The sequence below is a fragment of the Martes martes genome, assembly GCF_963455335.1.
Source record: "Martes martes genome assembly, chromosome: 9".
In the NCBI taxonomy this organism is placed as follows: domain Eukaryota; kingdom Metazoa; phylum Chordata; class Mammalia; order Carnivora; family Mustelidae; genus Martes; species Martes martes.
Window position 1 is genome coordinate 113,792,886 of NC_137896.1, and position 27,821 is coordinate 113,820,706.

The 27,821-nt window shown below is 36.0% G+C and overlaps 1 protein-coding gene across 1 annotated transcript in view; it reads right to left on the reverse strand.

Moving 5' to 3' along the window:
- The window catches only part of SLC30A6 (solute carrier family 30 member 6), a 36,944-nt gene continuing 9,123 nt past the window's right edge, over window positions 1-27,821 (reverse strand). The window contains exons 3-14 of the mRNA XM_080814464.1: window positions 26,963-27,047; window positions 26,263-26,305; window positions 25,211-25,276; window positions 18,357-18,437; window positions 17,524-17,559; window positions 16,729-16,823; window positions 14,734-14,782; window positions 14,129-14,248; window positions 10,632-10,734; window positions 9,539-9,586; window positions 8,466-8,534; window positions 1-1,861 (exon numbers count right to left, since the gene is read on the reverse strand). Coding sequence (XP_080670590.1) covers window positions 1,361-1,861; window positions 8,466-8,534; window positions 9,539-9,586; window positions 10,632-10,734; window positions 14,129-14,248; window positions 14,734-14,782; window positions 16,729-16,823; window positions 17,524-17,559; window positions 18,357-18,437; window positions 25,211-25,276; window positions 26,263-26,305; window positions 26,963-27,047 — 1,296 coding nt within the window. The 3' untranslated portion in view covers window positions 1-1,360. The remainder of the gene's footprint in view (window positions 1,862-8,465; window positions 8,535-9,538; window positions 9,587-10,631; window positions 10,735-14,128; window positions 14,249-14,733; window positions 14,783-16,728; window positions 16,824-17,523; window positions 17,560-18,356; window positions 18,438-25,210; window positions 25,277-26,262; window positions 26,306-26,962; window positions 27,048-27,821) is intronic.

Sequence of the window (27,821 nt, forward strand, 5' to 3'; positions counted from 1 at the left end):
GAAAGGATGAGTTGACTGAAGAAACTGGCAAATTCTTCAAAAAACAAAAATCTCCACATAGCTAGCTGATGGCTGGAAAAGCCATAAGTCTCCAGGACTACTAGATTCCGGAGAAGTTGAATCCACTCTCGTTCTTTTTAAAACTCTAGTTATAAAACTTGTGATAAAAACAAAATACAAAAAACACCTCAGGTAATTTTTGTCATTTGCTGCTTGTGATATTTTTTATAAGTAATACTTGCCATGTTGGCAAGTCCTTAACATTTGCATTTGGAAAATAATCAAAAAATAAAATAATCCATATGATTCTTACACTTCAGCACAGTTAACAATTTATGATTTTGACAAAGCAAATCAAAATAAGTTAGAAATTGCCTGTATTCTATAACCTAGGGTCTATTATGTTTTGGTAAAATTATATAACATAAACTCATATTGTTTATGCAACTCTGAAAAGATATCAAATCCCGTATTATGCATGGAATTCCACAAATTTTATAATATATTTGATATATCTTGTTAATGAGAGATTAAAAAGTCAACCAATGAAAGGGTGACAAGATAAATTCCATCATTATGTCAGTATTTGGGTGTTTGGTGTTTTTTGTTTGTTTGTTTTATTATGTCAGTATTTGATTAAATGTAAGTCAGAAAACTGCGATTCCTTCATTTCACATTACCAAAGGATTTGGTATTCATTTAAGCAAAATGAAACACTTTGAGAACCACGGACTATTTATAAATGTACTGAAATATTTTAATGAGAAAAACTATAAAAAACAATATTTCAAATTATGCTAGATAGAATATGGTCTAAAATTTCTCATAAAAAATTCTACTTTTCTTTTGCAAGACATAAATCAAGAGGACCTCAAAGACAAATGTAGCAATTAAGTTTGGAAAAGCTATAAAAGAGACTTTTAGTTTTGGAATGGACATTTTTTCCCTTTCCTAAAATGTATATCATTATTCAAGAAGCATGTTTATAAATTTCACTGAAGAAAACATTATACTTTTAATAATGTGACAGATCTGTTCCATTAAGTGGTTCTCTTATTGTAAAGATGATGTCTATCACACTGCAGTCAACTATAAAACCAAAAATAGCAAAATTCAAATTTAGAGAAACACACTTTCTATAGGAAGCCTATTTAAACCCTATGACATTTAGAAGGTTCTCACAGCCCCAAATACATTTTAAAAAAATAAAGTTTCATCAGTTTCATGTAATGGGAACAAACCCACTATTCTCTAGCATTTAGAGTAAATGATTGAACAGTCAATGCACAGTTGGATTAGTAAATAAATTGGAAGTCAAGGAGTCAATATTCCTCATAAAAATAAATTAAATTACAGTACATCATGGTCTTGGTTGTCCAATTCTATTATTAGTTCCATATCTACTTGGCACATTTGTAAAACCAGTCCTGAATCCTTGGGTTGCTCCAATTCCTGGAACTCCAAGTCCTTGATTAAGCACGCTGCTATAAGGTGTGTGTCCATGATTAAGACCCAAACCATAAGGTCTTGTTTGGGTATTTAGGAGAATAACTGGGTTTATGTTTTTTCCAGGGGTGTTAAATGAAAATTCTGGAGGTGGACTACTAGGTTTAGCTGGAGTCGATGTGACAGGGTTTGAATCATCAGCACCCTTTGAAGGAGGCATTGGAATTATGTGATGATCTGAAAAGTTTAGGACGTTGGCAGCAACAGGCCCAGAGAGTAAGGCAGGTCTAATCCAATCATCCTTGAAAATCTGAACAGTCAAGGTAGACACTAGAGTGTATAGCCTGTTGGTCACATGAGCAAGAACCATTTGTTCATTGGCATCTCGTCGAATTCTTACATGAACTGATCCAGCCTAAAAGAAGCAAAATCATAGGAAAGAGATCCTTAAAATTATATCACTGAAAATTCCATTAGAAATAAACATTTATGATTTAGTTATAACTGTACTTGGTCTTTTCTTTATTTAAAAAAGCTTTTTTAAAGATTTTACTTATTTATTTGAGAGTGAGGGAGAGAGAGCAAGCATAAGCAGGGTGAGGGGCAGAGGGAGAAGCAGACTCCCTGCCGAGCAGGGAGCCTGAAGAGGGGCTTGATCCAGGGACCCTGGGATCACGACTTCAGGTAAAGGCAGATGCCTAACTGACTGAGCCACCCAGGCACCCCTCAATATTTTCTTAAAAACAAGAGAAAATATAGTATCTCAGTATTCCTTAAAGACTACTCAGTAATGATTATCAATGTGAAGAGTTAATGAAGTTCTTTATGTCTCTTTAAATAAAATGTGACTTTTAAAAATATGTAAAAAACAGAAATACAAATAGGAGGAGGGCAGGCATGCTATAACTTAAGGCAGAATATAAAGTATATAGAAAATGCAGTGGAAGGATAGAAAAGGTAGCTACTAATTCAAATTGAGGAAGACTTCAAAAAAAGATGGCATTTGATCTACGGTTGATGGTTAAATGTAATTTCAAAAGGTGGAGACAGGCATTTTAAGCTGAGAGAATAGCAATTAAAATGCATGGCATATTTGGACAAGAATAAGCAGTATTACTACTAATAAAATAGTACAAATATTTTAGGGGGCAGAAAAAGAATGAAAGAGAAAAACAAGAAAGAAGGAAAGAGGAAGCAAAGAAGAAAGAATATAGAAGGAAAGAAAGATAAGCAGGTAGTAAGGTTAAAAGAAATGCTAGCAGAGGACTCTAAAAATCACAAGTTTGAACAGCAGCAATCAATCAGAAGTAAAATAATCAAAGTTCAGAAAAGCTATAGGTATGAATGATTGGAAATTAGGTAGGAAATGAGTGCAAGTCTAGGTTAGAAATGAAGAGGGCTGAGATGGGACAAATACAGTGGGATAAGAGAGGGACAGATGGATTGATGCTATCCCATGGGTTAGATGTGTGGGAACCTGATACCCAAATGGATGTAATGGTGAGGGATATGGACCAACTAATCAAAGATGATCTCAAGGTTTCTAGCCTGGGTTACTATGATGATAGAGAACCCCAGGCATTATAATAATGGCTAGAAGTCTATTTACTGAAAAGACATTTATCATACATTATGTTTTTCTTAATTTTTATATACATATTTAAGAGTTTATTATTTATTTGAGGGAGAGAGAAAGCATGAACAGGAGGGAAGGGTAGAGGGAGAAGCAGACTCCCCGCCAAGCAAGGAGCCCGAGGCAGGACTTGATCCCAGGACCCTTGGATCATGATCCGAGCTGAAGGCAGACGCTTAACCAACTGAGCCACCCAGGCGCCCCATACATTATGTTTTTAAAGTAGGTAATAAAACAGTAGGTACAACAATGATCCTATTTTGTTTAAAACACACAGAGACAGAAAAATAGCCAAGAGTAATAGCACTTATCTCTAGAGGGTGGAATTATGAAAGGTTTTTATTCTCTTCTCTTTGACCTAGTTGTAAGTTTTAATTTTTCTAAGAATCAGGTACTCTTTGCATAATGAAACTTAAGTGAAAAATATATAGTAACTAAAATTAAATAAAATGTCCACCAGAAAGGCACCTGGGTGGCTCAGTCAGTTAAGTGTCCAACTCTTGGTTTTGGCTAAGTTCATGATCTCAGGGCCATTAGATCACGCCCCAGATCAGGCTCCATGATGAGTGTGGAACCTGCTTAGGATTCTCTCCTTCTCCCTCTGCGCCTCCCCTCCCCATTTTCTCTCTTGCTCTAAAAAAAAAAAAAAAAAAAAAAATTCCAGCAGACATTCAATGTTGACTTTTAGATAAACTCAGATCTCAGATTTTCAAAAAAGAAAAAAATTATAACAAAGAATAAAGTGCATATAAATTAGCCAAGTAGTTCATTTAGTTAAAATGTGTCTGAATCTGTGACTTTAGCAGTAGTGAGAGAGTTACTGTCAATCATAAGATGAAGAAAATATAATCTTCAATTTGACTTCTAGTTTATTATTTTTATGTAAGACAAACCATGTCTGGGGCGCCTGGGTGGCTCAGTGGTTTAAGCCTCTGCCTTTGACTCGGGTCATGATCTCAGAGTCCTGGGATCGAGCCCCACATCAGGCTTTCTGCTCAGCAGGGAGCCTGCTTCCCCCTCTCTCTCTGCCTGCCTCTCTGCCTACTTGTGGTCTCTCTGTCAAATAAATAAATAAAATCTTTGGAAAAAAAAAAAAAACGACAAACCATGTCTAGAAATGAAATCATCTTTGATTTCTCCCTTTTCTTGGCCCCTACCATCTCACAGTCATCACTAGACAAAACTATAAAAGATACCGTAACCTCTTTCTGTCGGCTACGGAAATTAAAGCAATTAAAATAAGAGAAAACCATTTCCGTGCAGGAGCTTGAACAAAGTCGGCTATGACTGTGGTGTTTGCATTAATTTATGGCTTTTGTGACAACTACTCTTGGCAACTTACAAGCTTGTTTTATTTTGTCCTCGGTCTTAATTAGGCACTACATGGGTGCAGGGTTAGGCAGACATATTCTGAACGGCTGGGTGGCTATATTCTTTGTGTTTATAAGCCACCTAGCTAAATAAACACTTATCTACTATTTTATTAAGATTGGTAAAATTAAAAGAATGACTGAAAATGAACTACATTTGGGGGTGCCTGGGTGCTGCAATCAATTGAGCATCTGACTCTAGGATTTGGATCAGGTTGTGATCTCAGAATTGTGACACTGAGCCCCTTGTTGGGCTCCGTGCTCAGCGCAGAGTCTGCTGGGGACTCTCTCTCCCTCTACCCACCCTCCCACTCTCTCTCTCTCTCTCAAATAAATAAATAAATTTTAAAAAAAATGAATTACATTTCTGAAGGAATGTAAACTGGTATAGCCATTTTTGGAAAGTGATTTTGGCTATATCAAAAGTATAAAAATGTGAATATCCTTTTTTTAAAAAAAGATTTTATTTTTAAGTAATCTCTGCACCCAACCTGGGGCTCAAACCCACAACCCCGAGATCAAGAGTCGCATGCTCTACATGCCAGCCAGGTGCCCCAATAAGAATATCATTTAACTCAAAAAAACAACTTCTAAAAAATTAATCTTAAGGAATAATCACAAGTTTGTGCAAAGACTATTCCACAAAAATGTTCATCCTAGCTCTTTTTATATGGGAAAAATGGAATAATACTTTGTCCATCGGGGACTGATTAAATAAATGATGGCATATTCATATAATGTAAAAACTGAAGCCATTAGGGGCGCCCGGGTGGCTCAGCGGGTTAAAGCCTCTGCCTTCGGCTCGGGTCATGGTCCCAGGGTCCTGGGATCAAGCCCCACATCGGGCTCTCTGCTCAGCAGGGAGCCTGCTTCCCTTCCTCTCTCTCTGCCTGCCTCTCTGCTTACTTGTGATCTCTGTCTGTCAAATAAATAAATAAAATCTTAAAAAAAACAAAAACAAAAACAAAACTGAAGCCATTAAAAATTATGTTGGGATTCCTGAAAAACACCAGTAGTAGTGGCATTTTTTTGAAATGCCCCAAATATCCCCAGAAAAAACAGAGAAACTAAGATATTAAATCCAAAATCCTATGGGCGATATCTATAAAAAAACTCTACATAACATGGTTCCCCTAAGGAACCCGAATCACAAGGCTTAAGACCTGCAAGGTATCAGTGTCTGTGGAGGAGGAAGTGACAGGAAATCTGACTGACCTAAAAACCTCAAAGCAGCTAACCTGTACTTAATGGAAATCTAGGACAGCAAATTTGAAAAAGGCAGCTGGGAAACTGGGCAGGGTTCTACACATTTCAATAGTGGGTGAATACACGGAGTCTGCAGTAAGAAGAGCTGGAGCAGCCTATGCCCTTGAGCTCTCCAAAGTAACCAAGCAAAACTCCCATTATAAAGCCCCAGGTTAAGAACAAACAATTGTTTCTGAACCTACAAATTCAAATTGAGCAAAACAGCAGAAAGAAAAGATAAACAATCCAAACTGGGCAACACAGTAGAAACAAATTCAGATACAAATGGGGGGGAAAGAACCAGGAGAAAGAAAATTTTCACTTCACAGACTCATCAGAAGAGGGAGCTTTAGAACCATAAATTCAAACACACTACTCTAAACCACTCCTCGTTTTGAAGTTCAGCATCAGAAAGGAAGAATCCCCACCATTTACATTGATGAGGTTGGGACTGGAGGGTACTCTGCTAAGTGAAATAAGTCAATCAGAGGAAGACAATTATTATATGGTTTCACTCTTATGTGGAACATAAGAAATAGCACAGAGGATCCTAGGGGAAGGGAGGGAAAATTGGGAAGAGATTAGACGGGGAAAACCCATGAGAGACTCTTGACTCTGGGAAACAAACTGAGGGTTGCGGAAAGGGGAAGTGGATGGGGGGATGGGGTAACTGGATGATGGATTAAGGAGGATGCATGTGGCGATGAGCACTGGGGGTGATATGCAACTGATGAATCACTGAACACTATATCTGAAACTAATGATGTACTATATGTCGGCTAATTGAATTTAAATTAAAAAAAATAAAGTTCAGAAATACAATTTTTTATAAAAAGGAGCAAGAGAAAAGGACTGAATCCAAATCACACACAAAGTTATTATAAGAAAAGAGAGAACAAGTAAGAACTATAGCCAATTTTTTCAAAACAAGCTGAAAGGCATAAAACAAGAACATAAATCAGCATTAGAAAACCTCAGAAATGAGTGGTGCTTGGGTGGTTTGGTTGGTTAAGCAAATGATGATTTCAGCTCAGGTCTTGATCTCAGGGTCATGAGTTCATGCCCTGTGCTGGGCTCCACTCAACCGTGGAGCCTACTTTAAAAAAAGAAAAGAAGGGGCGCCTGGGTGGCTCAGTGGGTTAAGCCTCTGCCTTCGGCTCAGGTCGTGATCCCAGGGTCCTGGGATCGAGCCCCACTTTGGGCTCTCTGCTCAGCGGGGAGCCTGCTTCTCCCTCTCTGTCTGCCTGCCTCTCTGCCTACTTCTGCCTACTTGTGATTTCTCTCTCTGTCAAATAAATAAATAAATAATCTTAAAAAAATAAAAAGAAAAAAAAAGAAAAAGAAAAGAAAACCCTCAGAAATGAGACGACAGTAAGAAATACAAGAAAAAAACCAACCACTTCAGAAATGGGAATTCCCAAAGACGACAAAAAAAACCCAAAAACAAACAAACAAAAAAACCAACAACCTAGAAAACAAATATTATAAAAGAAAACTTCCCTGAAAGTTAAAAAAATTTTTTGAAATAAAATTACTGAAAGGATATATTGCATACTTAGAGTAACTAACCCAGAAAGACCAACACCAAAACATAGTCTAGTGAAATTATGGGATTTAAAAAAAAAACACCCAAAAAACTTTGGGCATTTAGGCAAAGATCAAGTCATATTTAAGAGAAAAAAAAATCTGACCAGAACAGTAATATTTAGTGACACAGAAAAACTGTTCATGATATATTATGTGAAAAGAACAAATTATAAACAGCATGGTCTCATTTTCTAAGGAGAGTACATATATGGGTATAAATAAGAAAATGTCATGGCAGGTTTCTCTACATGAAAGTATTACAGTGATTAAAAAAAGTCTTTTTCTGAGTACTTTTCTGTATTTTCCTCATTACTTCTGACAGAAATGAAACCATGCCATAATAGTCTCTCTGGTAATGGGTCCAAAGTGGATTTGTGAAAATTAATTAAAGGAAACCTTACTAAAACAGGAGTTGGGAAGCCAGAAGGGAGGGGGCTTCGAGGCACTACTGGCCCTAGTCAACTGCAGACTCAACAGGAAGAGAGGTCAAGTCCATACTACTTTAGCTACAACTTTATTAGCAGGAGAAAGGAGGCTTTCCTTCGTCCCCTACAACATCCCAGCCAATGAGAGACTGTCACAACTCAGCAATGAAAGCCACAACACTTGAACTCCCAGTTTCCTCCACTGAATTTTTCAGTTATAACTCCCCCCTTCCTTCTATAAAAGAGCATTCTTTCTTTTGTTCTTAGACTTGCCTATGGTTTTGCTGTAGCTTGCTTGTGCCAAATTGCAATTCTCTATTCCCAAGTAAATCCGTTTTTTGCTAGTAAAATAACTGGTTTTCTTTTTAAGGTTAATATAAAAAATATGGAATTTTATGCTGAAGCAGGTTGTGTTATTGTAACTCTTTAACATATTCAGCAAAATCTCCAAAAGCAGAACCACAATTTAAAAAAATTGTAGTTTTTACTTTTCAGATATTTTCATATCCAGAAATGTGTGACTAGAGATTTGTCTTATCTGGACAACCCAGTATTAAGATCATTAACAATACTTTGAAAGGAAAAAAAGAAAAATATCCTTCAATTAATCTCAATTAGGTTACTGAATCCATCTACATTTTAGACTCTATTGAACAGAAATGGTAATCAAAGACTATAAAAAATTTAAAGAAATGCTTTTTTAGTTTTAAAAATTATAAACTATACTGTTAATTATCTAAATTAATATGGAAAACATACCAATGAGCCAAAACCCAGGGTCCAAAAATGCTCATTTCGAACTTCTAAAACTCCATCCAGGGTAGATACCTAATCAAAAACAAAGAAATAGGGTTTGTATTTGTCATATCCAACACAGTTAGTCACATTATGGACTTGATCAAAGCCTAGAAATGACATGGCCAAACTCTGCATGAGGACACTCATTAGCCAAGAGAAGTCTCAGACCACTCACGACATCATTTCTACTTGTTTGGTAGTGAGCCAAAACCTTGGATTCTGATTCTTGTCTGGCCCAATCCCTTCAGAATCAGGTCTTCACCATCTACCCCCAGCACCACCTTGTTCAGCAATGTATGGTTCTTTTCATTTTGTCAATATGTCATATATTTATATCCAGCACTTGTGGTATTAGATTTTTTTCCCTTTGGGGGGGTTTTCTCTATCATTTCTTTCTCTGCATCCCCTTTTAACAAGTTTCTGCACAACAGAGGCTGTTATTTGAATGTGGGCCAAAAAGAAATTCTAAGACCAGACATATAGTGTATGGCCCACTGGTATAAAGACACAGGCTTCACTAGCTAAGACAAGTAGCCAGCTATATTGGCAAAAGTGGCCTTTGTGATACCAACAACCAATAGTTTGAAAGATTTCAAATATTTCAAAATCCAAATAATTTAATTATCTATTCCTTCATTAGTAAAGAGGTAGATATTTATAAAATAAAAAATCTAAACTCACAGATCAATATGTTACATGGTGAAATAATCAATCAACATGTAATAGTGGCCTTTGACTTAATCAAAGTCCTGGATTTGAACACAGACTCATAAAAACTATAGCATTTAGAAAGCTAGTAGTATGGTCTCTAGACGAGTACCTTCCCTTACACATTTATTTCAAGCTTCCAGGCTGAGCAATTCCTCAAATTTTTTACTTTTGTCACTGTATTATATCTCCTACTATGTTATTATAAACAATACAAACTCCCCTAAAATAAAATGTAGGTAGGACTGAATAAAATATTATTTGTACCCACTCTTTCCATCCTCTAATTATAAATTAAAATGATTTTATCTACTATTCCATCTTACCTCTCTGATAAGTTTGTCCAACTGGCCAATAACATGGGGTGGTGTTGTCTAGAGAGAAAATAAAATAAAACACATAAAAAAATTTTGCGGGCGCCCGGGTGGCTCAGTCGTTAAGCATCTACCTTCGGCTTGGCCCCACGTCGGGCTCCCTGCTCAGCGGGAAGCCTGCTTCTCCCTCTCCCACTCCCCCTGCTTGTGTTCCCTCTCTCACTGTCTCTCTGTCAAATAAATGAATAAAATATTAAAAAAAAATTTCTCTTGCATAGTGGTCCTAAAACTAACAGATTGGCTTATACCAGACTTTGCATTGTATGACATGTGCCCTATCATGATTTAGTAAAGAGCGGTTTCAGTAGGCTCCACTAGTGGGGCAATATCAAGAATCAGCCCATACTTATTTTTCATCTCACAGAGAAGCATTATCTCTAGACCCAAACAACCCTTTTGAAGAATCAAGCAACCAACTAAAAATCTTTTGTATATGGCATAGTACCATATAACTATTATCTTATTGTTATTACTACTTCTGGAGCTGAAGCTAGTACCCCTAAATTTTAGAAAAGGCATGAGGTAAGACAGAAGGAAAAGCAGTGCTTACAAATATTTGCCCCTGGGAAACTATCTTTGTGTTCAGGTGCTTGTCTATAGGTGTTCCTATTGTTTAAATATATAGTAATCTGTCATTTTGAATTTTAAGTTTGAAATTTAAAAGTCTCATTAATTCAAGGACAGGAAATAAGAAAACAATCGCAACCAGATTACAAAATAGATAAAGCACATTTACTGGGGGAAAATCAGTATGTAAAAAAAAATTTCTAATTAACATTGTTTTCACTTGAAACATTAGAGGCAAAATATTTTTAGCTTATGATTTTGTATTATAAATATGAAAAGATTTGTGTCTATTTTACGGGCCAACAGAATTATCTGGTTCTTACTCTACAGACTTCAGAGATTATTGTTCGACTTTATTTCTGATGGGGACTTCCAGTAGCTAAAAATTTCACAATGTGATAGAAGAGCACATATAATTTTGTAATCTGGTAGAAAACTGTGACTAATATTAAGCGTGTAATTGAAAGAAGACCCTTACCTGCAGTAACACTTTGCCACTGTACACGCTCATGGGATACATAGTGCCAAACGTCATCAGAGCAATGGCTATGGCAGAAGCAGTGTCTACAGCAAAATAATTGCTAAAAGGAAAAAACAATTCTGAATTTTAAATGTATGCCTCATTGGGCTACTTACAATTCAACCTTCCAAAACATCAATTATCTAAAGCAACAGGACTGTTCTAGCAACACTGGCCACTACTGGCAATGGGAGTGTCTCCAAAAAAACCCCCAAAAAACCAACCAAACAAAAAACAACAACAAAACGTTTTCAGAATCCTTCCTGCCAAATTTTAATAGAAAATAGTAATTATGTTAAGCAGTGTGAAGAGATGGTGAAAGAAAAAAAATGTGAATATTTCCCAACTATGTATTCTCAATCTACTTGCCAGGTAGAAAGATTTCACATATATCCACTTGCTGCCACAAATAAAAACCTTCACCTAGTAATTTCTTATACAGAGAAGACTAATGTATTTCATCAGTGATTCTGGCAATTTCCTGTAAGCACCACCTTTCCAATTATTAGTACTAAGAATTTTTTTGAAACTCCCGGAATTACACAACGTGGAATTCCACAGGAGTCTGTCAGAGGAACACTGGCCACTAAAGTGCAACACTCATTAGCAGTTCAGGCTGTTCTATTAAGAAGACAGACCAAAATGTTTATGAGCTGATCATGCACTCTTTTTTTACTTTTTCCCCACATGCTGGGAACAGAAACAGGAGGTAAGACATAGTCCCTACCTTTGAAACAGCAAGAGATACCCATGTAAAGAAAATAAAGCAATTTGGGAACAAAGTAGTCCTACAGGGTGTCATGGATGCACGGAGTGAGCGACAAGACTCCTGAGAAAGGGATAATCCAAAAGGGCTCAATATAAAAAGAGGGGACATCTGAGCTGACTCCTCCAAGAAGAGCGAGCAGATAGGAGGAAGATGCCGCAGACAGGGAAAGCAGCATGCGCAGAGGCATGAAGTCCTGATACAGCACTGAAACAAGAGCAGGTAAGTACACACGGCTGGATGGCCAGTAAGGGTGGCAGGGGCTTTATTATTCTAACAATTTTATATTCTTAAGTATGTAAAGAAGAGGATTTTGAAACAGGAAAATGTTAAGGTCAGACTGCAATTTTGAATGATGACGTTAGCAGCAAAATAGGAGGTAACTAGGGGCGCCTGAGTGGCTCAGTGGGTTGGGCCGCTGCCTTCGGCTCAGGTCATGATTTCAGGGTCCTGGGATTGAGTCCCGCATCGGGCTCTCTGCTCAGCAGGGAGCCTGCTTCCCTCTCTTTCTCTCTCTGCCTGCCTTTCTGCCTGCTTGTGATCTCTCTCTGTCAAATAAATAAATAAAATCTAAAAAAAAAAAAATAGGAGGTAACTAGAGAGGTGTGAGAATGATAGAAGACCAGAAGACTATTCTAATGAGATCAAGGAAATGGTAAGGCCTCAATATGGGCAGCAGCAAGGAGAATGGGAAAGAGCAGACAAATTAAAAAGAAAGATCTAATCACACTAGCTGACAAGACTGTTTGTTATTTACAACAGCCAAGATATGGAAACAACCTAGTATCCAATGACAGATGAGGGGATAAAAAATGTGAGTTATACACACCCAAAGACATACACACAAAACTGGAAGGAAATCATGCCATTTACAATAACACCATAGAGAAAGATAAATACTATTATGATCTCCCTTACATGTGCAATCTAAAAATCGTAAGAAACAGAACAGTTTGGTGGCTGTCAGATGCAGGGGGGGAAAATGGGGAAGAAATGGGTGAAGGTGGTCAGAAGATACAAACTTGCAGTTATGAGACATATAAGTTCTGAGGATGTAATATACAGCATAGTGACTATAAAAACTTAAAAAAAAACAAACACAAGGGGCGCCTGGGTAGCTCAGTGGGTTAAAGCCTTTGCCTTCGGCTCGGGTCATGATCTCAGGGTCCTGGATCGGGCCCCACATCGGGCTCTCTGCTTGGCAGGGAGCCTGGTTCCTCCCCTCTCTCTCTGCCTGCTTCTCTGCCTACTTGTGATCTCTGTCTGTCAAATAAATAAATAAAATCTTTAAAAAAACAAAAAACAAAAACCAAACACAAGACCGGGTGGCCAATTAGAACTGGCTTTGGGAGGAGTGAGAGGGGCGGAGGGAGAAGTAGGTTATTTAAGAATGCACTGGAGTTCCTAAAAAAATTAAACACCGAATTATCATATAATCCACCAATTCTACTTCTGGGTAATTGCCCACAAGAATTGAAAGCAGGGACTCAAACAGATATTGTAGACCCACATTCACAGCAGCACTAGCCACAATAGCAAAAACGTGGCAACAATCCAAATCTTCAGCAATGGGTATGTCGACAAAATGTGTTTTTATGTACAATGGAATATTATTCAACCTTAAGAAGGAAGAAAATTCTGACACGCATTAAACATGGATGAATCTTGAAAACATTATGCTTAGTGAAATAAGCCAAACAGAAAAGGTCAAATATTGCCTGATTTCATTTACAGGAAGTACTTCGTCAAATTCATAGAGACAGAAAGTAGAAGAGTGGTCTTCTCTTCTACAGGGGTTGGGGCAAGGAAGAGGGAGAGTTACTGTTTAATGGGTACTTAGTTTTAGGCAGGGAAGATAAAAAAGTTCTGGAGACGGACGGTGGTGATACTTATACAATGATGTGAAGATACTCACTGTCACTAAACTGTGTGCTTAAAATTGGTTAAAATTTTAGTTTTATGTTATATATGTTTTAACACAATTTAAAAAAACAAAGCAATGGAATAGATGGCAGTAGGATTCCCTGAGATGGGAAATACAAGAACAAACAGCTTTGGGGATGGGGAAAATAGGTTCAACTGCTATAGATAAGAATAGAAGTCAGTAGGATACACCTTTTGGAATTCAACAGACATCCAACTAGAAATAAAGGTTTAGGAAACTCAGAGGTTATAAATAAAAACAAGTAAGAGAATGTAATCTCCCAAGAGAGTATGTAAAAGAGGAAAATTAGTAATTAAGGAAAGATCCTAGTAAACACTAATATTTAAAGGGTAGGTAGTGAAAAAATCATATGTCATAAAACACTAAGCTTAAAGCAGCTATAAAGTATATTTCCTAAAAGGCTTGCCGTTTAAAAATGGTTTCACACCTACTTCCTCTTCCTTCTCTAAGCAATAATAGCCATGGATGCTCTCTCTCTTATTGACATCTCTGTTTCACTCACTAGGTCAGCAGTAGGGAATTTAAACAGTTTTCTAGTCTGAATTATAGACTATGATGAAAAATACGTATTGACTCCAACCCCCTTAATTTTTCAGATGAAGACACTTAAGGACAAGACTTAACCAAAGTTACACAGGCCACAAGCAAACATGCTCTAAGCTCAATTCTTATCCATCCCACAGATGCCTTTAAAAGTCAGGCCCCCAAAACGGAAACCACTTGACAGTAATAAAAAATACTTACTTAATTTCAATTAGCATATATGTAATACAAAGAGCAAATGCTCCAGCGAGATCAATCAAAACAAATGGATTCATCCGGGGAAGGAAGATACTGCTAAGTCCTGGAATAATTCCACACAAGCTATGAAGAAATAAAGAATATTCATTAGCAAAACTCAAAGTAACATTGATGAAAATCTTGTAATTTAGTAACATATGTCTTTTACAGAAAGCAAAGAAGATTTGCGAACAAAGCGCTCTCACTCATAAAGGTCTCCCACATCATCAGTTAAAAAGTAATTGGAATGCCTAAGTGGCTCACTCAGTCGGGCGTCTGCCTTCAGCTCAGGTCATGATCCCAGGGTCCTGGGACCCAGCCCCACACTGAACCCTGCCTCCCCTTCTCCTTTTGCCCCTTGCCCACCCCATGCACTCTCTCTTGCTCTAAAATAAATAAAAATCTTAAAAAAAAAAAAAAGTTAGAAAAAGTAGGAGAATAAGAGTCTGATCTGTAAGATTCATGTAGCAACTTCAGCAACAAATAATATAAGTTCCCATGACAGATGAATTTCTTGTGCATCCCTCTGAAATTATGTGTATCATGAAACCCCATACATAACATCTTACCTTCGACTAAGATCTGCAACATGCTCTTGAAGCCAACTCGTACTAGCAGCTTTAAGAAGAAAACACTTAAATTACCTCTATAGAAAAATAAAGCACTATCAGAAATATTTTATTTCCTTAATTAAAAAATAAGTTTGGCAATGACTGTATCACATTTTACAAAAGGACACACTATTCAAATCTAGACCTTTTTCCTCTTTTAAGCCTTCAAGATAATAAAATAAAAGCAGTTTCAACTATTTGTATCACTACCTGAAGGAATTAGTAAGCTTACATATGCCACTGGTACTATTAATTTTAAGTTTTAAAGGCTCCTTAAATGTAAAGCAGAACTTCCTAACCAGTGTGCTGAGAATGGCTTATAGGTAAACCAATTAATTCTCTCAGCTCTCAGAAAGGGCAAGTAGGGATCTGGCTACATGCAGACACCAGCCAGATACTGTCCCTGAGTAAGTAGCCTCCAGGTTCAAGCACCCTCTTACACTGATCTCAGGGTTATAGAAATATTCACTTTTTAATGTGTAACATGATGTAAAAAAGATCGGCAAACTTTATACAAAAGCCATATAGTGGAGCAGTTAAGAAAAGACTCTGATGCTAGACTACCTGGCTTAAGATCCAGCTCTGCCTTAGCTAAATGTGTCGCCTGGGGCAAGTGATTTAATTTCTCAGTGCCTCTGCATAAAATAGGAATAATAAAATTGTTTACTTCATATGGTTTAGGGAGAATTAAGTGGGTTAATCTACATAAAGAATTTAGCACAGTGCCTGGTAGATAGAAAGTGTTCAGTATTATTTTCCACTCAAATTTCAACTAATGTCACAAATATTAATGCTTCTGGGAACCTGAATATCCAGCTAATGAAAATACAAATTAGATAACCCTTCTGAAATAAGTCTGGCACAATATATATCAATGACTTAAAATATATTATATTTCCAACCCACTTACAATTTCTTCTCTGGGAATTTATCCCACAGAAGACTCAGAGATGCATACAAGATATTTGGTATAAAAAAGCAGATTATAGCATTATTTATAAAAGGAAAATGTCTTTCTGATCTTTAGGGAGAGATATCATTTCTAAAACACTGTACCTTCTTAAAATTTCTAGAATGAACGTTATACTATTTAATAATTTGTAGTTTTTTTCAACATAATTCTGGACATTACAAATATCACTATTTAATTTTTTAGTTCATGCAGTAATTCTTAAACTCTAATTCATATAAATACAACTCATGCTTCATAATATTCATAAAGTTGTTTAAATTTGAATGGGCAACTCAGAGAGCTTTCTTCTCTTGGCTGTCCTAGTGTTCAAGTCAGTGAGACCTAAAAAGACCCTCTCCTACCTTTGCTTCAAAGTGTGGGTCTGTGCTCACAGCCCACTTCTGTTTTTACCTCACTTCTCCAACAATTAGTGATTAACACTTTGTTGGTTAATGGAATTCCAGAACATGGAGATGACTGAAAAATGGTAATAATTTTGACCACTGAAGTGAAGTATCAGTCTGAATTTTTAAAGACTTGAAAATAAATGAGTATTTCAAAACATATATGCTACTTTACAAAGATGCCCATCCACCACTGACAAAGAGAAGTTCCTGAGAATTTAACCGAATACAATTATTTGCAAAGAGTACATCAACTATTTCAAGTATACTGATGCTTCCAAAATGCTTGCAATAGACTTTTTGTAGGTAGGTTATACATCTAAAATCCCATTCGTGTTTTTTGGCAAATGTAATTTTTCATGATATAAATTAGTCAGTTCTGCCTGTTTTTAAGTAATACATTATTCTAAAGTTTGAAATAATTAGATTTTGTTTTATAATTCTCTACTTAGAGAAGACCTGAGAACCTCTAGGGTAGTTCTCTCTTCTCTTCACGACAAACTTTCTCGTTGATTTATGAGTTAATGAAATAAGCACAGACTTGTTTTTATAAGAGATTAATTGGATTTTTAAATTAATGGTAAATAAAAATCATACCTTCAGAGACATAAGCAAAAGGTTTATTCCGAATAGAAAGCATTGTGAACAAGTTGAAGGAAAGAGCCACAAAAGTACCAACTAATAATCTTCCCCTAGAAAGAAAAATAACATTCACCATTACTTTTATCTTGTTAATACCAATATGCAACTGCAGCATGCAGACAAAGAGATGGGAAGGCAGAGTGGTCTGCTTCAGTGGTTTGGGATTTGCAGAGCCACATTCTGAACTTGCTTTCGAGCTCCATAATCCATGTCCTATTGCTCCCTCTTACATAGAACCAAAACTGACTCTTAGCATTAACAGTATCCTCTCACAGGTATCTGCTGTTATAAATCCATATAAATGCAATGGTGTTTGGTTTATATTATACTAGACAGGTCAGGATACCCTGAATTAAACTGATCAAATAGGTAAGTCCATATATTTGGCAATTATGTGTAGAAGATCATAACAATTCATCTTTTCTAAAGATGCTACTAAAAGATTTGGGGGCATCAAATTTTAAATTAGAGGAGCTCAGTGGGGCTAGTTTAGTGTGTTGACCTAGGCCTGGAAATAATGAGGGACCTAAAGTCAGAGTACAAAGCCTGAGTATGAAAGAGCTTGGGAATAGTTAAGGGTGAGAAGTTGTCTTGGGATTTGGGAATTTTGTTTGTGAAGTATCTGTGAAATGTATATTGCCACACTCTGAACTCTGACATTGGCCAAAGTAACCATTATTCCTAATATATCACTTAATAACTGGGAATCAAACATAATAGTTACATATTATGTCAAAAGCAAAATCTCACGTGTGTATCTCAGGCTGCTCCAAAAAGCGCTCTGCACTAAAAGAAAGAAATAATGTATTAGGTTAGTTCTACAAATTATGAAATTAAAAAGCCTTATTAAATACAGAATTAATCCAATAAGTGAACAAAATCTTTTTTTAATTAATTAATTAATTTCTACATCCAACATAGGGCTCAAACTCAAGACCCTAAGATCAAGAGTTGCACGCTCTTCTAACTGAGTAAGTCAGGTGTCCTGGACAAAATCTTTTAATATGATATCCAACTGCTGATTATTAGCAGAGATCAGGCAAAGAGACTTACAAATTATTCTTAATATGTAATATCAATTTTCTCTAAAAAACTTTTATTTTTCTTAAGATTTTATTTATTTGACAGAGAGAGAGACAGCGAGAGAGGGAACACGAGCAGGGGGAATGGGAGAGGGAGAAGCAGGCTTCCTGCCGACCAGGGAGCCCAATATGGGGCTCGATCCCAGGACCTGGGATCATGACCTGAGCCAAAAGCAGATGCTTAACGACTGAGCTGCCCAGGCACCCCACAAAACCTGTTTCAGTGGGTTTGTAACTCAGCATTAAAACATGTCTGACTGAAGCCCTTTTTTTCATACCTGCCCAGGATTTAGTAGCATCAAAATTAAGTAATAAAAGAAGAGTGAAAAGAAGGGATAAAAGTCATACTATCAAATAAAAGGGTTACTATCATACTATCAAAACTCCAGTACTGTTCATCTGAATTTCATCGTTAAATCAATCCAGTGTCTCATGAATTCATGTTCTCAAAGGCAGCATAGGTAGAATTTACAATGACAGTAACATTGTATACAAATGTACCTTTCTTTTAATATAAAGAGAGCTCCCAACTGTGCCAAGACTGTGGAGGCAAATACAGCTAAGACTTCTAATCTTTCAAATCTGAAATCAGAAAATTAATTAGATCAGCACAATTCATAAACCAGTATCTGCAGAACACATTTTCATTCATTTCACTTCATTCATTTATTCACTACTCAATTTTCCAATGTGCCTACCATAAGCCAAACACTGTTCGGACAGACTACAGATTTTCTAGAATGAAGATAAAAAGAACATCACAGATTAAGAAAAAGAGTGCCTATCTGTATAACATCTATTCCAGGACCCAATTATGGCTCTTATTTTTCTAGAAATAATTACTATCACAATTAACAGCTAACACTGGATTGGCCCATCTTGTGTTAGACATAAATGCTTAACACTATCTCTCTCTCTTTTTTTAAAGATTTTATTTATTTGAGAGAGAGACAGAGAGAGCACATGATCAGAGGGAGGGGAAAGGGAGAGGGTGTCGAGCCTGAGGCAGGGCTCAATCCCAGGAACCTGAGATCATGACCTGAGCCTAAGTCAGATACTTAACTGACTTAGCCACCCAGGCACCCCCATATTATCTCTTCTAAACTTTCCAACACCTTAGGAAGGTTACTTTATCCACTTTTTTAAAAAAGAAGAGATAAGGAACTTGACACACAAAAGAGAAAAGTAACTGTTTAGAGTCATATAGCTAGCAAGTGGAGGAGTCAGGTTTCCAAACTTAGGCACTCTAGCTCCAGAGTTCATGATTTTAACCACTTATTATACTGTCTATTACTGCTACACATAATTGCAGTTAATTATATATATGTCTTATAATCCCTAAACTGTCAGCTGCAGGCCAGGCGCTGTAGTCTTATTCATCTTAGCTTTTTCCAAAACACATAATTTAATGGCATTCAATATTTGTGGTATGAATAAATGCTTGAACTTTCTTGAGGAATTACATATCTTCAGAAAAGATAATAAAATAATTAAGGATATGCATCACACTGCTGTTTGTAAAGGAAAAAATGTTGAAATCAACAGAAGAACATATATATATTATTAAAAATACAACAGAAATTGGGGTGCCTGAGTGGCACAGTCAGTTAAGCCTCCAACTTTTGGTTTTGGCTGAGGTCATGATCTCCTGGGTTGTGAGACTGAGCTCCGCAATGGGCTCTGTGCTCAGTGCAGAGTCAGCTTGGAGATTCTCTGCCTCTGCACCTTCCCCTACTTGAGTGCATGTTTTTTCTCTTTCTCTTTCAAATGAATAAATAAATCTTTAAAAAATATATAACAGAAATGCACTTATTGACATGGAAAGATGTAAGTGAAAAGAATGAGTTATAAAAGTATAAAAACAGTATGTACATGAAACAAACTTATTTGTGGAAGTTGATAAACTGATATTAAAGTGCATATGGAAATGCAAAAAGTGAAGGAAAGCAAAGATAGTCTGAAGAAGAACAGAGGTGGAAGATTTACACTGCCAAATGTCAAGATTTATTTCAAAACTATCACAGTTAACACAGCATAGTACTAATGCAAGAACAGACAAACGTACAAGATTAAACAGAACAGAAAATCCAGACATAGAATTACATATTCATAATCACCTAATTTATGAAAAAGTTAGAGACAGAAAAAGCAGTAGAAAAAGGATTAATTTTTTTCCAATATATGTTTTATCAGTTGAAAAACTAGATAGAAACAAATGTGCCTTGAACCTCTACCTCAACCAGTTTGACTACAGGTCTTAAATGTAAAAAGTCAAATAAGAAGACCTCTGGCTAATACCAGAATATCTTTATGACCTATGAGTGGCCAAGATTTCTTGATAAGTACACAAAAAGGACTAACCATAAAAGACTGATAAACTGAATTTAATCATTGAAATTAAAAACTTTTCATTTATGGGAAAGATATTTATATATAAAGAACCCTTACAAATCAATAACAAAAGAAAAAGGTAATCCAATTTAAAAATGGGTAAAACACTTTAATGAGCATTTCACAAAGAAGATAATCTGAATGATTTAAGAAGCATATGAAAAAAATCAATAAAAATATGAGAAAGTGTTCAACTAGTCATCAGGAAAATAATTTAAAACCACAAGACACATCTACATACCCCAGAATGGCTTAAAAAAAAAAAAAAAGGTAATTATCAACTGTTGCTACAAGCATCAAACAACCAGAACTCGCACACATTGACAGTAGGAGAGTAAACTGGTAAAACTCTAGAGAACTGGTATTTTCTTATCTTCTAACAATGAACATCAGCAAATCCTATGACTGAGTAACTTCACTCAAAGATATGTACCCAACGTAAAGGGATAAACATGTACACCAAAAGACTGTACAAGAATATTCATAAGCAGTTTTATTTATAACAACTAAAAGCTGAAGATCATCTAAATGCCCTTCAACAGCTGAACATAAAAAGAAATCATGGTATATTCATAAAATGGAATATGAGAGCAATGGACCAGAGTGAACTACTGCTATTGAGAGTATACACTGTAATCCCATATGTGCCTTCAAAAACAAACAACAATAATCTGCAAAGAATAGTGGTCAGAACACTGATTACTTTTGTTGGGTTTGGACTAAGACTCAAAACAAAGGGAGACTTTTTGGGGGGACTTGTGGTGTCTTATATCATGATCTAGACAGTAGTTATACAGGTATATTCATTTATTAAAATTCACCAAACACTGGGGCACCTGTGTGGCTCAGTGGGTTAAACCTCTGCCTTCATCCCAGGATCCTGGGATCGAGCCCCACGTCAGGCTCTCTGCTCAGCAGGGAACCTGTTTCCCCCTTGCCCTCTGCCTGCTTCTCTGCCTACTTGTGATGTCTCTCTCTCTGTCAAATAAATAAATAAAACCTTTAAAAAATAAAATAAAATAAAATTCACCGAACTGTAGAAGGATGTAAGACAGAAGGAGATATAGCCCTGCTACCATGAAATTTGTATTTTAAAGGGGGAGAAAGAATAATAGTTTATAAGTTCTAGTAAATTGTATATAGAGAATTATAGTAGTCTGATGTGAAAAGAGGCTAACTAGGATTCATTTTAGAATCTATTTTAGATTGGGCCCAGTCACTTAATGACACTGGCATTTAGTGATATTAGGATTGAAATAACAAGATGGAGCTCATGTTGTAAAGATGATGTGAAGAACATTTTAAAGAAAGACAACAGCTTGTACAAAGAATCTAATGCAGGAATAAATTAGTTGTACACAAACTACAGGAAAAAAGTGTGGTATGGAGGGCATGAAAATGGTGACTTGAAGAGAAGTTGGCACAGAACAATTTATATAAGAATTCTGTAAATTAGAGAAAGGACTCAGGATTCTATTCTAAGTATGACAGCAAACAACTGGGTGGTTTCAAGGAGGAGACTTAAAGTATAACTCAGATTTAAAAAAGAACATTCTGACTACCAACGGGGTAAGAGCAGAGGCAGTTAGGAGGATGGATTAAGGCAAGAAATGAAGGTAGCTTGATTAGGAAGTTAGTAGTTGAGATAGAAATGGGGGGAGGGGCAGATTCTGGATGTGTTTGTAGGTTACCCTGATGTAACCTGCTGATGGATATATCCATGTGACGCTGTAAAGGCGGCAGTCTGAAACAAGACAGATCTCAGGGCTAAAGAACTAGGGTTTGAAATTACTAAATACAAATGATATTTCAAGCTGTATGACTGATTGAAATTATAGTCAGAAGTTAATTTTATTGTTTAATTGCTCCCTCCTTTCTTGTTCACTCTAAGTAGGCCAAAATGGGAGCATCATGTCCTTGCTTAATCTTGTCTCCTGGCCATAGTATCTGATCTAAAGACTAATACCTGTTCCAAGCTGGACCAATCAATAGTTCTTTCTCATGACTTTCTCTTTATTTAATTAAATCAAATTAACTTATTTATTTGGGAGAGAGAGCAAGGACACAAGCAGGGGAAGTGGCAGAGGGAGAAGCAGGCTCCCTGCTCAATGTGGGGCTTGATCCCAGAACCTTGGGATCACGACCTAAGCCGAAGGCAGATGTTAAACTGACTGAGCCACCCAGGCACCCCTCTTTCTCATGATTTTCCTAACTAGAGTTGAGGAAAATGCTTTCCTTCTCTAAGATGAAGGCAATAAGGTTCCAGTTAAGGTCTTGCTAGGAGTTATTCCAGGATGGTAGGGAAAAGTGGTGTGAGAACTAAACCTGACATGCAGAGAAAAGCAGCCTGAGAGGGAAGAGAAAGACAATGTCCTGAGTGTACTAGTCCCTATGCCAGTCACTTCAGTCTTCCCACATTTTGATTACATAAATTATAAGAGTTCCCATTTTCCCCCCATACAAGCTTGAGTTGGATTTTTGTCACTTACAAGCAAAAGCTTTAACTCAGATTCACAGACTTCTATATACAGGTATCTATATGTACCTTGTAACCAATTATCATAGTAACAGTCCAAGTCTATCAAATCTCAGTGACACTTTTGAATATCTTCTCTTTGCATTAAAATTTCATGTTTACTTTGCCCCCTTGTTTAAGAAATAAAACCTGATTTTGTTCAAAAGACTAATTTTGGTTCAAAAGTTTATTTGCCAAAGTTAAATTCTTCTTTCAATGGGAGAAGATATTTGCAAATGATATATCTGATAAGGGGTTAGTATCCAAAATATATAAAGAACTTATACAACTCAATACCAAAAAAAAAAAAATTGAATTAAAAATGAACAGAAGACATGAACAGACATTTCTCCAAAGAAGACATACAGATGGCAATAGACACATGAAAAGATGCTCCACACCATTTATCATCAAGGCAATGTAAATTGAAACCACAATAAGATATTACCTAACACCTGTCAGAATGGGTAAAATAAAAAATATAAGAAACAAACGGTATTGGTGAGGTTTTAGAGAAAAAGGAACCCTCGTGCACTGTTGGTGGGAATGCAAAGTGGTGCAGCCACTGTGGAAAACAGTATGGAGGTTCCTTAAAAAATTAAAAATAGAATGACCGTATGATCTGGTAATCCCACTACTGGGTATTTACTCAAAGAACACAGAAATACTAATTTGAAAAGGTATGTGCACCCCTATGATTAATGCAGCATTGTTTACAATAGTCAAAATATGGAAGTAGCCCAAATGTCCATCAACAGATGAATGGATAAAAACTATATACATATATACATGTATATATGTATATATATATATGGAATATTACTCAACCATAGAAAGAATGAAATCTTGCCATCTGCAACAACATAGATGGATCTAGAGGGTATGATGCTAAATGAAGTAAGTCAGAGAAAGATAAGTACCACGTAATCTCACTCATATGTGGAATTTAAGAAACAAAACAAAATTTAAAAAGAGAGACAAACCAAAAACCAGACTCTTAACTACGGAGAATAGGTAGTTATCAGAGGGGAGGTTGGGTGGGGGGATGGCTGAAATAGGTGAAGGGGATTAAGAGCACACTTATTGTGATGAGCACTTAGTAATATATAGAATTATGAATCACTACATTGTACACCTGAAACTAATATAACACTGTATGTTAACTATATGGGGATTTTTAAAAATTTAAAAAAAAAAAGAAAAATGACAAGTGTTGGTAAGCATGCTGGCAAGAATGGAAAACGGTGCTGCCACTGGATATAGTGGTTCCTCAGAAAGTTAAAGATGGAATCACAGAGTATGATCCTGGGATCAGTATACACCCAAAAGAACTGAAAGCAGGGATTCAAAGAGATCCTTGTACACCAATGTTTCTAAAATTATAACTCACAATAGCCCAAATGTGAAAACAAACCAAATGCCCATCAAAAGAAGAATAAACAAAACATCATATATACATACAATAGAAAATAATTCCGCTTTAGAAAGTAATGAAATTCTGACATATGCTATAAACACAGATGAAATTTGTAAACATTAAGTAAAATAGGCCATACTCAAAAGACAAATATTGTGTGATTCCATTTATATTAATAACCAGAACAGGCAAATTCATAAACACAGAAAGTAGAATGGCACTTACCAAGGTCTGAGAGATAGGGGAATAGGGAGTTATTGTTTAATGGGTACAGAGTTTCTGTTTGGGAAGGGGAAATATTTCTGAAAACAGTGGCAGTGCTCACAGAACAATGTGAAGGTACTTAATGCCACTGAATTGTACACTTGAAAATGATTAAAATGTTAACTTTTATGTTACATATATTTTATCACAGTAAAACCCTCCACAAACTTAAAAAGAAATTCTTCTGTCAAGTTTTTTCCTGGAATCCAAAGGATCTCACTTTTTCTAATACATTAATAAAAACCTCTAACACAAAAGATTATCTTCCAACTTCCAACTTTTAGTAATTTCTAAAACTACAGAAACAGAACCTCAAATTCTTTGTTAGTCTATTGCTATCACAAATCCAGTCTTAAGATAAAAATACATCTCTACCACTATATTAATGTTAAAATATATCACATTTACTCTAACATTTACAGGACACACCTAAGGAAAATCCTTTGTACCTTCTCTAAAACTTAAGGGATTACCGAAATATTAAAGAACTTAATGTGCACATTTTATGTTAATATTTGTTTTATAAAACAGAAAAAAACTTAATGTGAACATTTTATTTTAATATGATTTAAATTTACATATTCATGTTCCTTATCGAGAATCCTGTGGAAGACGTCTTTTTAAATCTACTTTCACTATTTGACCCCCATCCCACTACGCAGAGAGCATTTCTTCTCTACAAACACTCTAGCTAGCTCTTTCCTGCCTGATAATAACTACCACTTCAATAGCAGTAAGTTAGCAAAAAATAAAACGACTTGAACTTACCCAAATGAATAGACAGGGCTAGGTTTCCTCATCATTACCCAGTAACTTATCAAACATGTCATTAAACTAAGTAAAAAGGAAAATAAATTTAGTTTTAGAACTATAGCAAAAGGAGAACACACAAAAAGAAATTGAGATTTTGGAATTCCTAAATTTGCTGAAATTTATCAGTGTTTGCAGACTAAATTAATAAATTATTCTAATAAACTGTAATCTAATCACCACAAGCATCCTAATATATGAGTTTTAACATACAGAGAAACTGAAAAAAGTCATCATCCATCAAGTCAGTAAATAGAACCTAAACCCATACTTTCTCTACTCAGTAAGTTATCCACCCTAAATGGTTTCCATAACTGAGAAAGCAAAAGTGACACAGTAATAATAAAGGTAATATATTTTAATTTAGACACAGACAATAAACTTTAACTCTGATACACTCTAATCTTTGTTAAAAGTTAAACTAAATATTAATGACAACAATATTCTGGATAGGATAAAATTATGTTCATTTTCCAAGTACACTGAAGATTCACTCTAAAACAACTTACTACAATGTGAAATCCAGGTGGTAACTGTATGCTTTAGATGAGTCAAGTAGATTTAGTTACAGAAGTGATGAAAAGACATACTTATACTCCTACAGCATGGATCCTGAAGACATCAAGTATCTTGCAACCCTAACATAGTGATATGAAAGGTCCCACAGGGAGCCAAAGGGGTGTCTCCCTATTCACAATTGCTCACTTCTTAGTTATTAATGCCCACCTACATGGTATGTTCTTACTTGACCCTGCTCCCTGGCCACAGCTGACTCACCTATAGGTAGGCACCCAAGGCATATGATCTAATGCCTAGGTATTACTTTTTCTGATTCTCTATAAATGGGATATTTTCTTCCAGTATATCTTCTAATAGTATTATTTGTATATATGTTCTATGTTGATAATTTTACTTATTTCACAGATTACTTTTCTTTAGGCAGAGAAAACAAAATTGAGTGCAACAAATTCCTTAGTTTCAAAATAGTAAAGAGACTTTTTAAAACTTACCTAAAAAGATCAAAAATGGTCAAGTACGTATAGGCAGTTAAAGCTGCAAAACAACAGAACAACTGATTAAAATGTTGCTGAATCCACGATGGTTCATACCAGGAGTATCCATTACCAAAAAAACCTGAGTCACTAATTAACCTTATATGTTGGCAATTACCTAGATTAATATTTGTAGCCAAACGTAGTAAATACAGAGACATCTGACTAGCCTGGTTGATAGAGTAGGGGACTCTTGATCTCAAGGTTATGAGTTCAAGCCCAGCATCAGAACCTAGTAATTAAAAAAAAAAAAAAAAAGTTTGGCAAGTATGAAAGCTTACTCTAGAACCTGATTTTGCCATCAGGACAAAGGAAGCAGCACATACCCAAAAGTGCTATGATCACTTTGGGTTTTTTTTTTCCCCTTCTTGTCATCTAAGTACTATTTTAAATATATTCTTGGGGCACCTGGGTGGCTCAGTGGGTTAAGCCTCTGCCTTTGGCTCAGGTCGTGATCTCAGGGTCCTGGGATCGAGTCCCATATTGGGCTCTCTGCTCAGCAGGGAGCCTGCTTCCCCCCCTTCTCTCTCTCTGCCTACCTCTCTGCCCACTTGTGATCTCTGTCTGTCAAATAAATAAATAAAATCTTAAAAAAAAAACCAGAACAATAAATATGAAACTAATGATTAACTCCAACAAAATAAGAATGGTGACATACCTATACTGTTAGTGGAACTGCACCACATAAGCAGGAAGCCGGTACATGTTAAGTTTATTGCACCAAAGAGCAGTATCTTCCAGGACTGTGAAAAACAAAATCATTCTTATTTGCATAGTGCTGATAAACTTCACTGGGTCTGTTCAAGTTGCTCAATTCCCACTCAACAAAGGAATAAGCACAACTTCCTTCAAAAGGTCATATTTCCTATATCTACAAAAATTACCATCAACCAAGTTATTATTTTATTAATTAAAAAAAAGGTAGTTCCAGAGGACGAATTCAAGAGAAGAAAATTCTGCCATATAAACTTTCAAACAGTTGAGAAAAATAGGCATATAGTTTAATATCATTTTGTCTCTATACATAGAGACAACAATAGCACATGGGGCAAAATATAAAGCAACTGGTGAATCTGAGTAAAGGGTTTAAAGGAGTTCCTTACACTAATCTTGTGACTTTTCCATAAGCTTGAAATCATATCAAAAAAGTTATTCTTCCCCTCTCCCCAAAAAGGGCTACACTTACTTATTTACCAAATAAGTCATATGAAATAGGACTGCAAAAGAGGGAAAGACTACTGTGGGTTAGAAGTTCGTAGACCTGAGATATACCATGCAAGTAGCGAGGATTTTGTCAGAGGAAGCAGAAAGAGCATTCTAAGAGTAAAAGATCAAGTGAAGTGTATTAAAACTTTTATTCCACTGTATTCCCTACAAAGGGAGACCTATAATTGTGTGAAAGTAGAAGTGAAGGAAATTAGTGAAAAGGGAGTTATCTGGAGGTGTTAAAATTAAACAGATATAATTCCAAAGGTCAAGTGTGGGATAGGATGGCTTTAGAACACAGATGCAGAGTG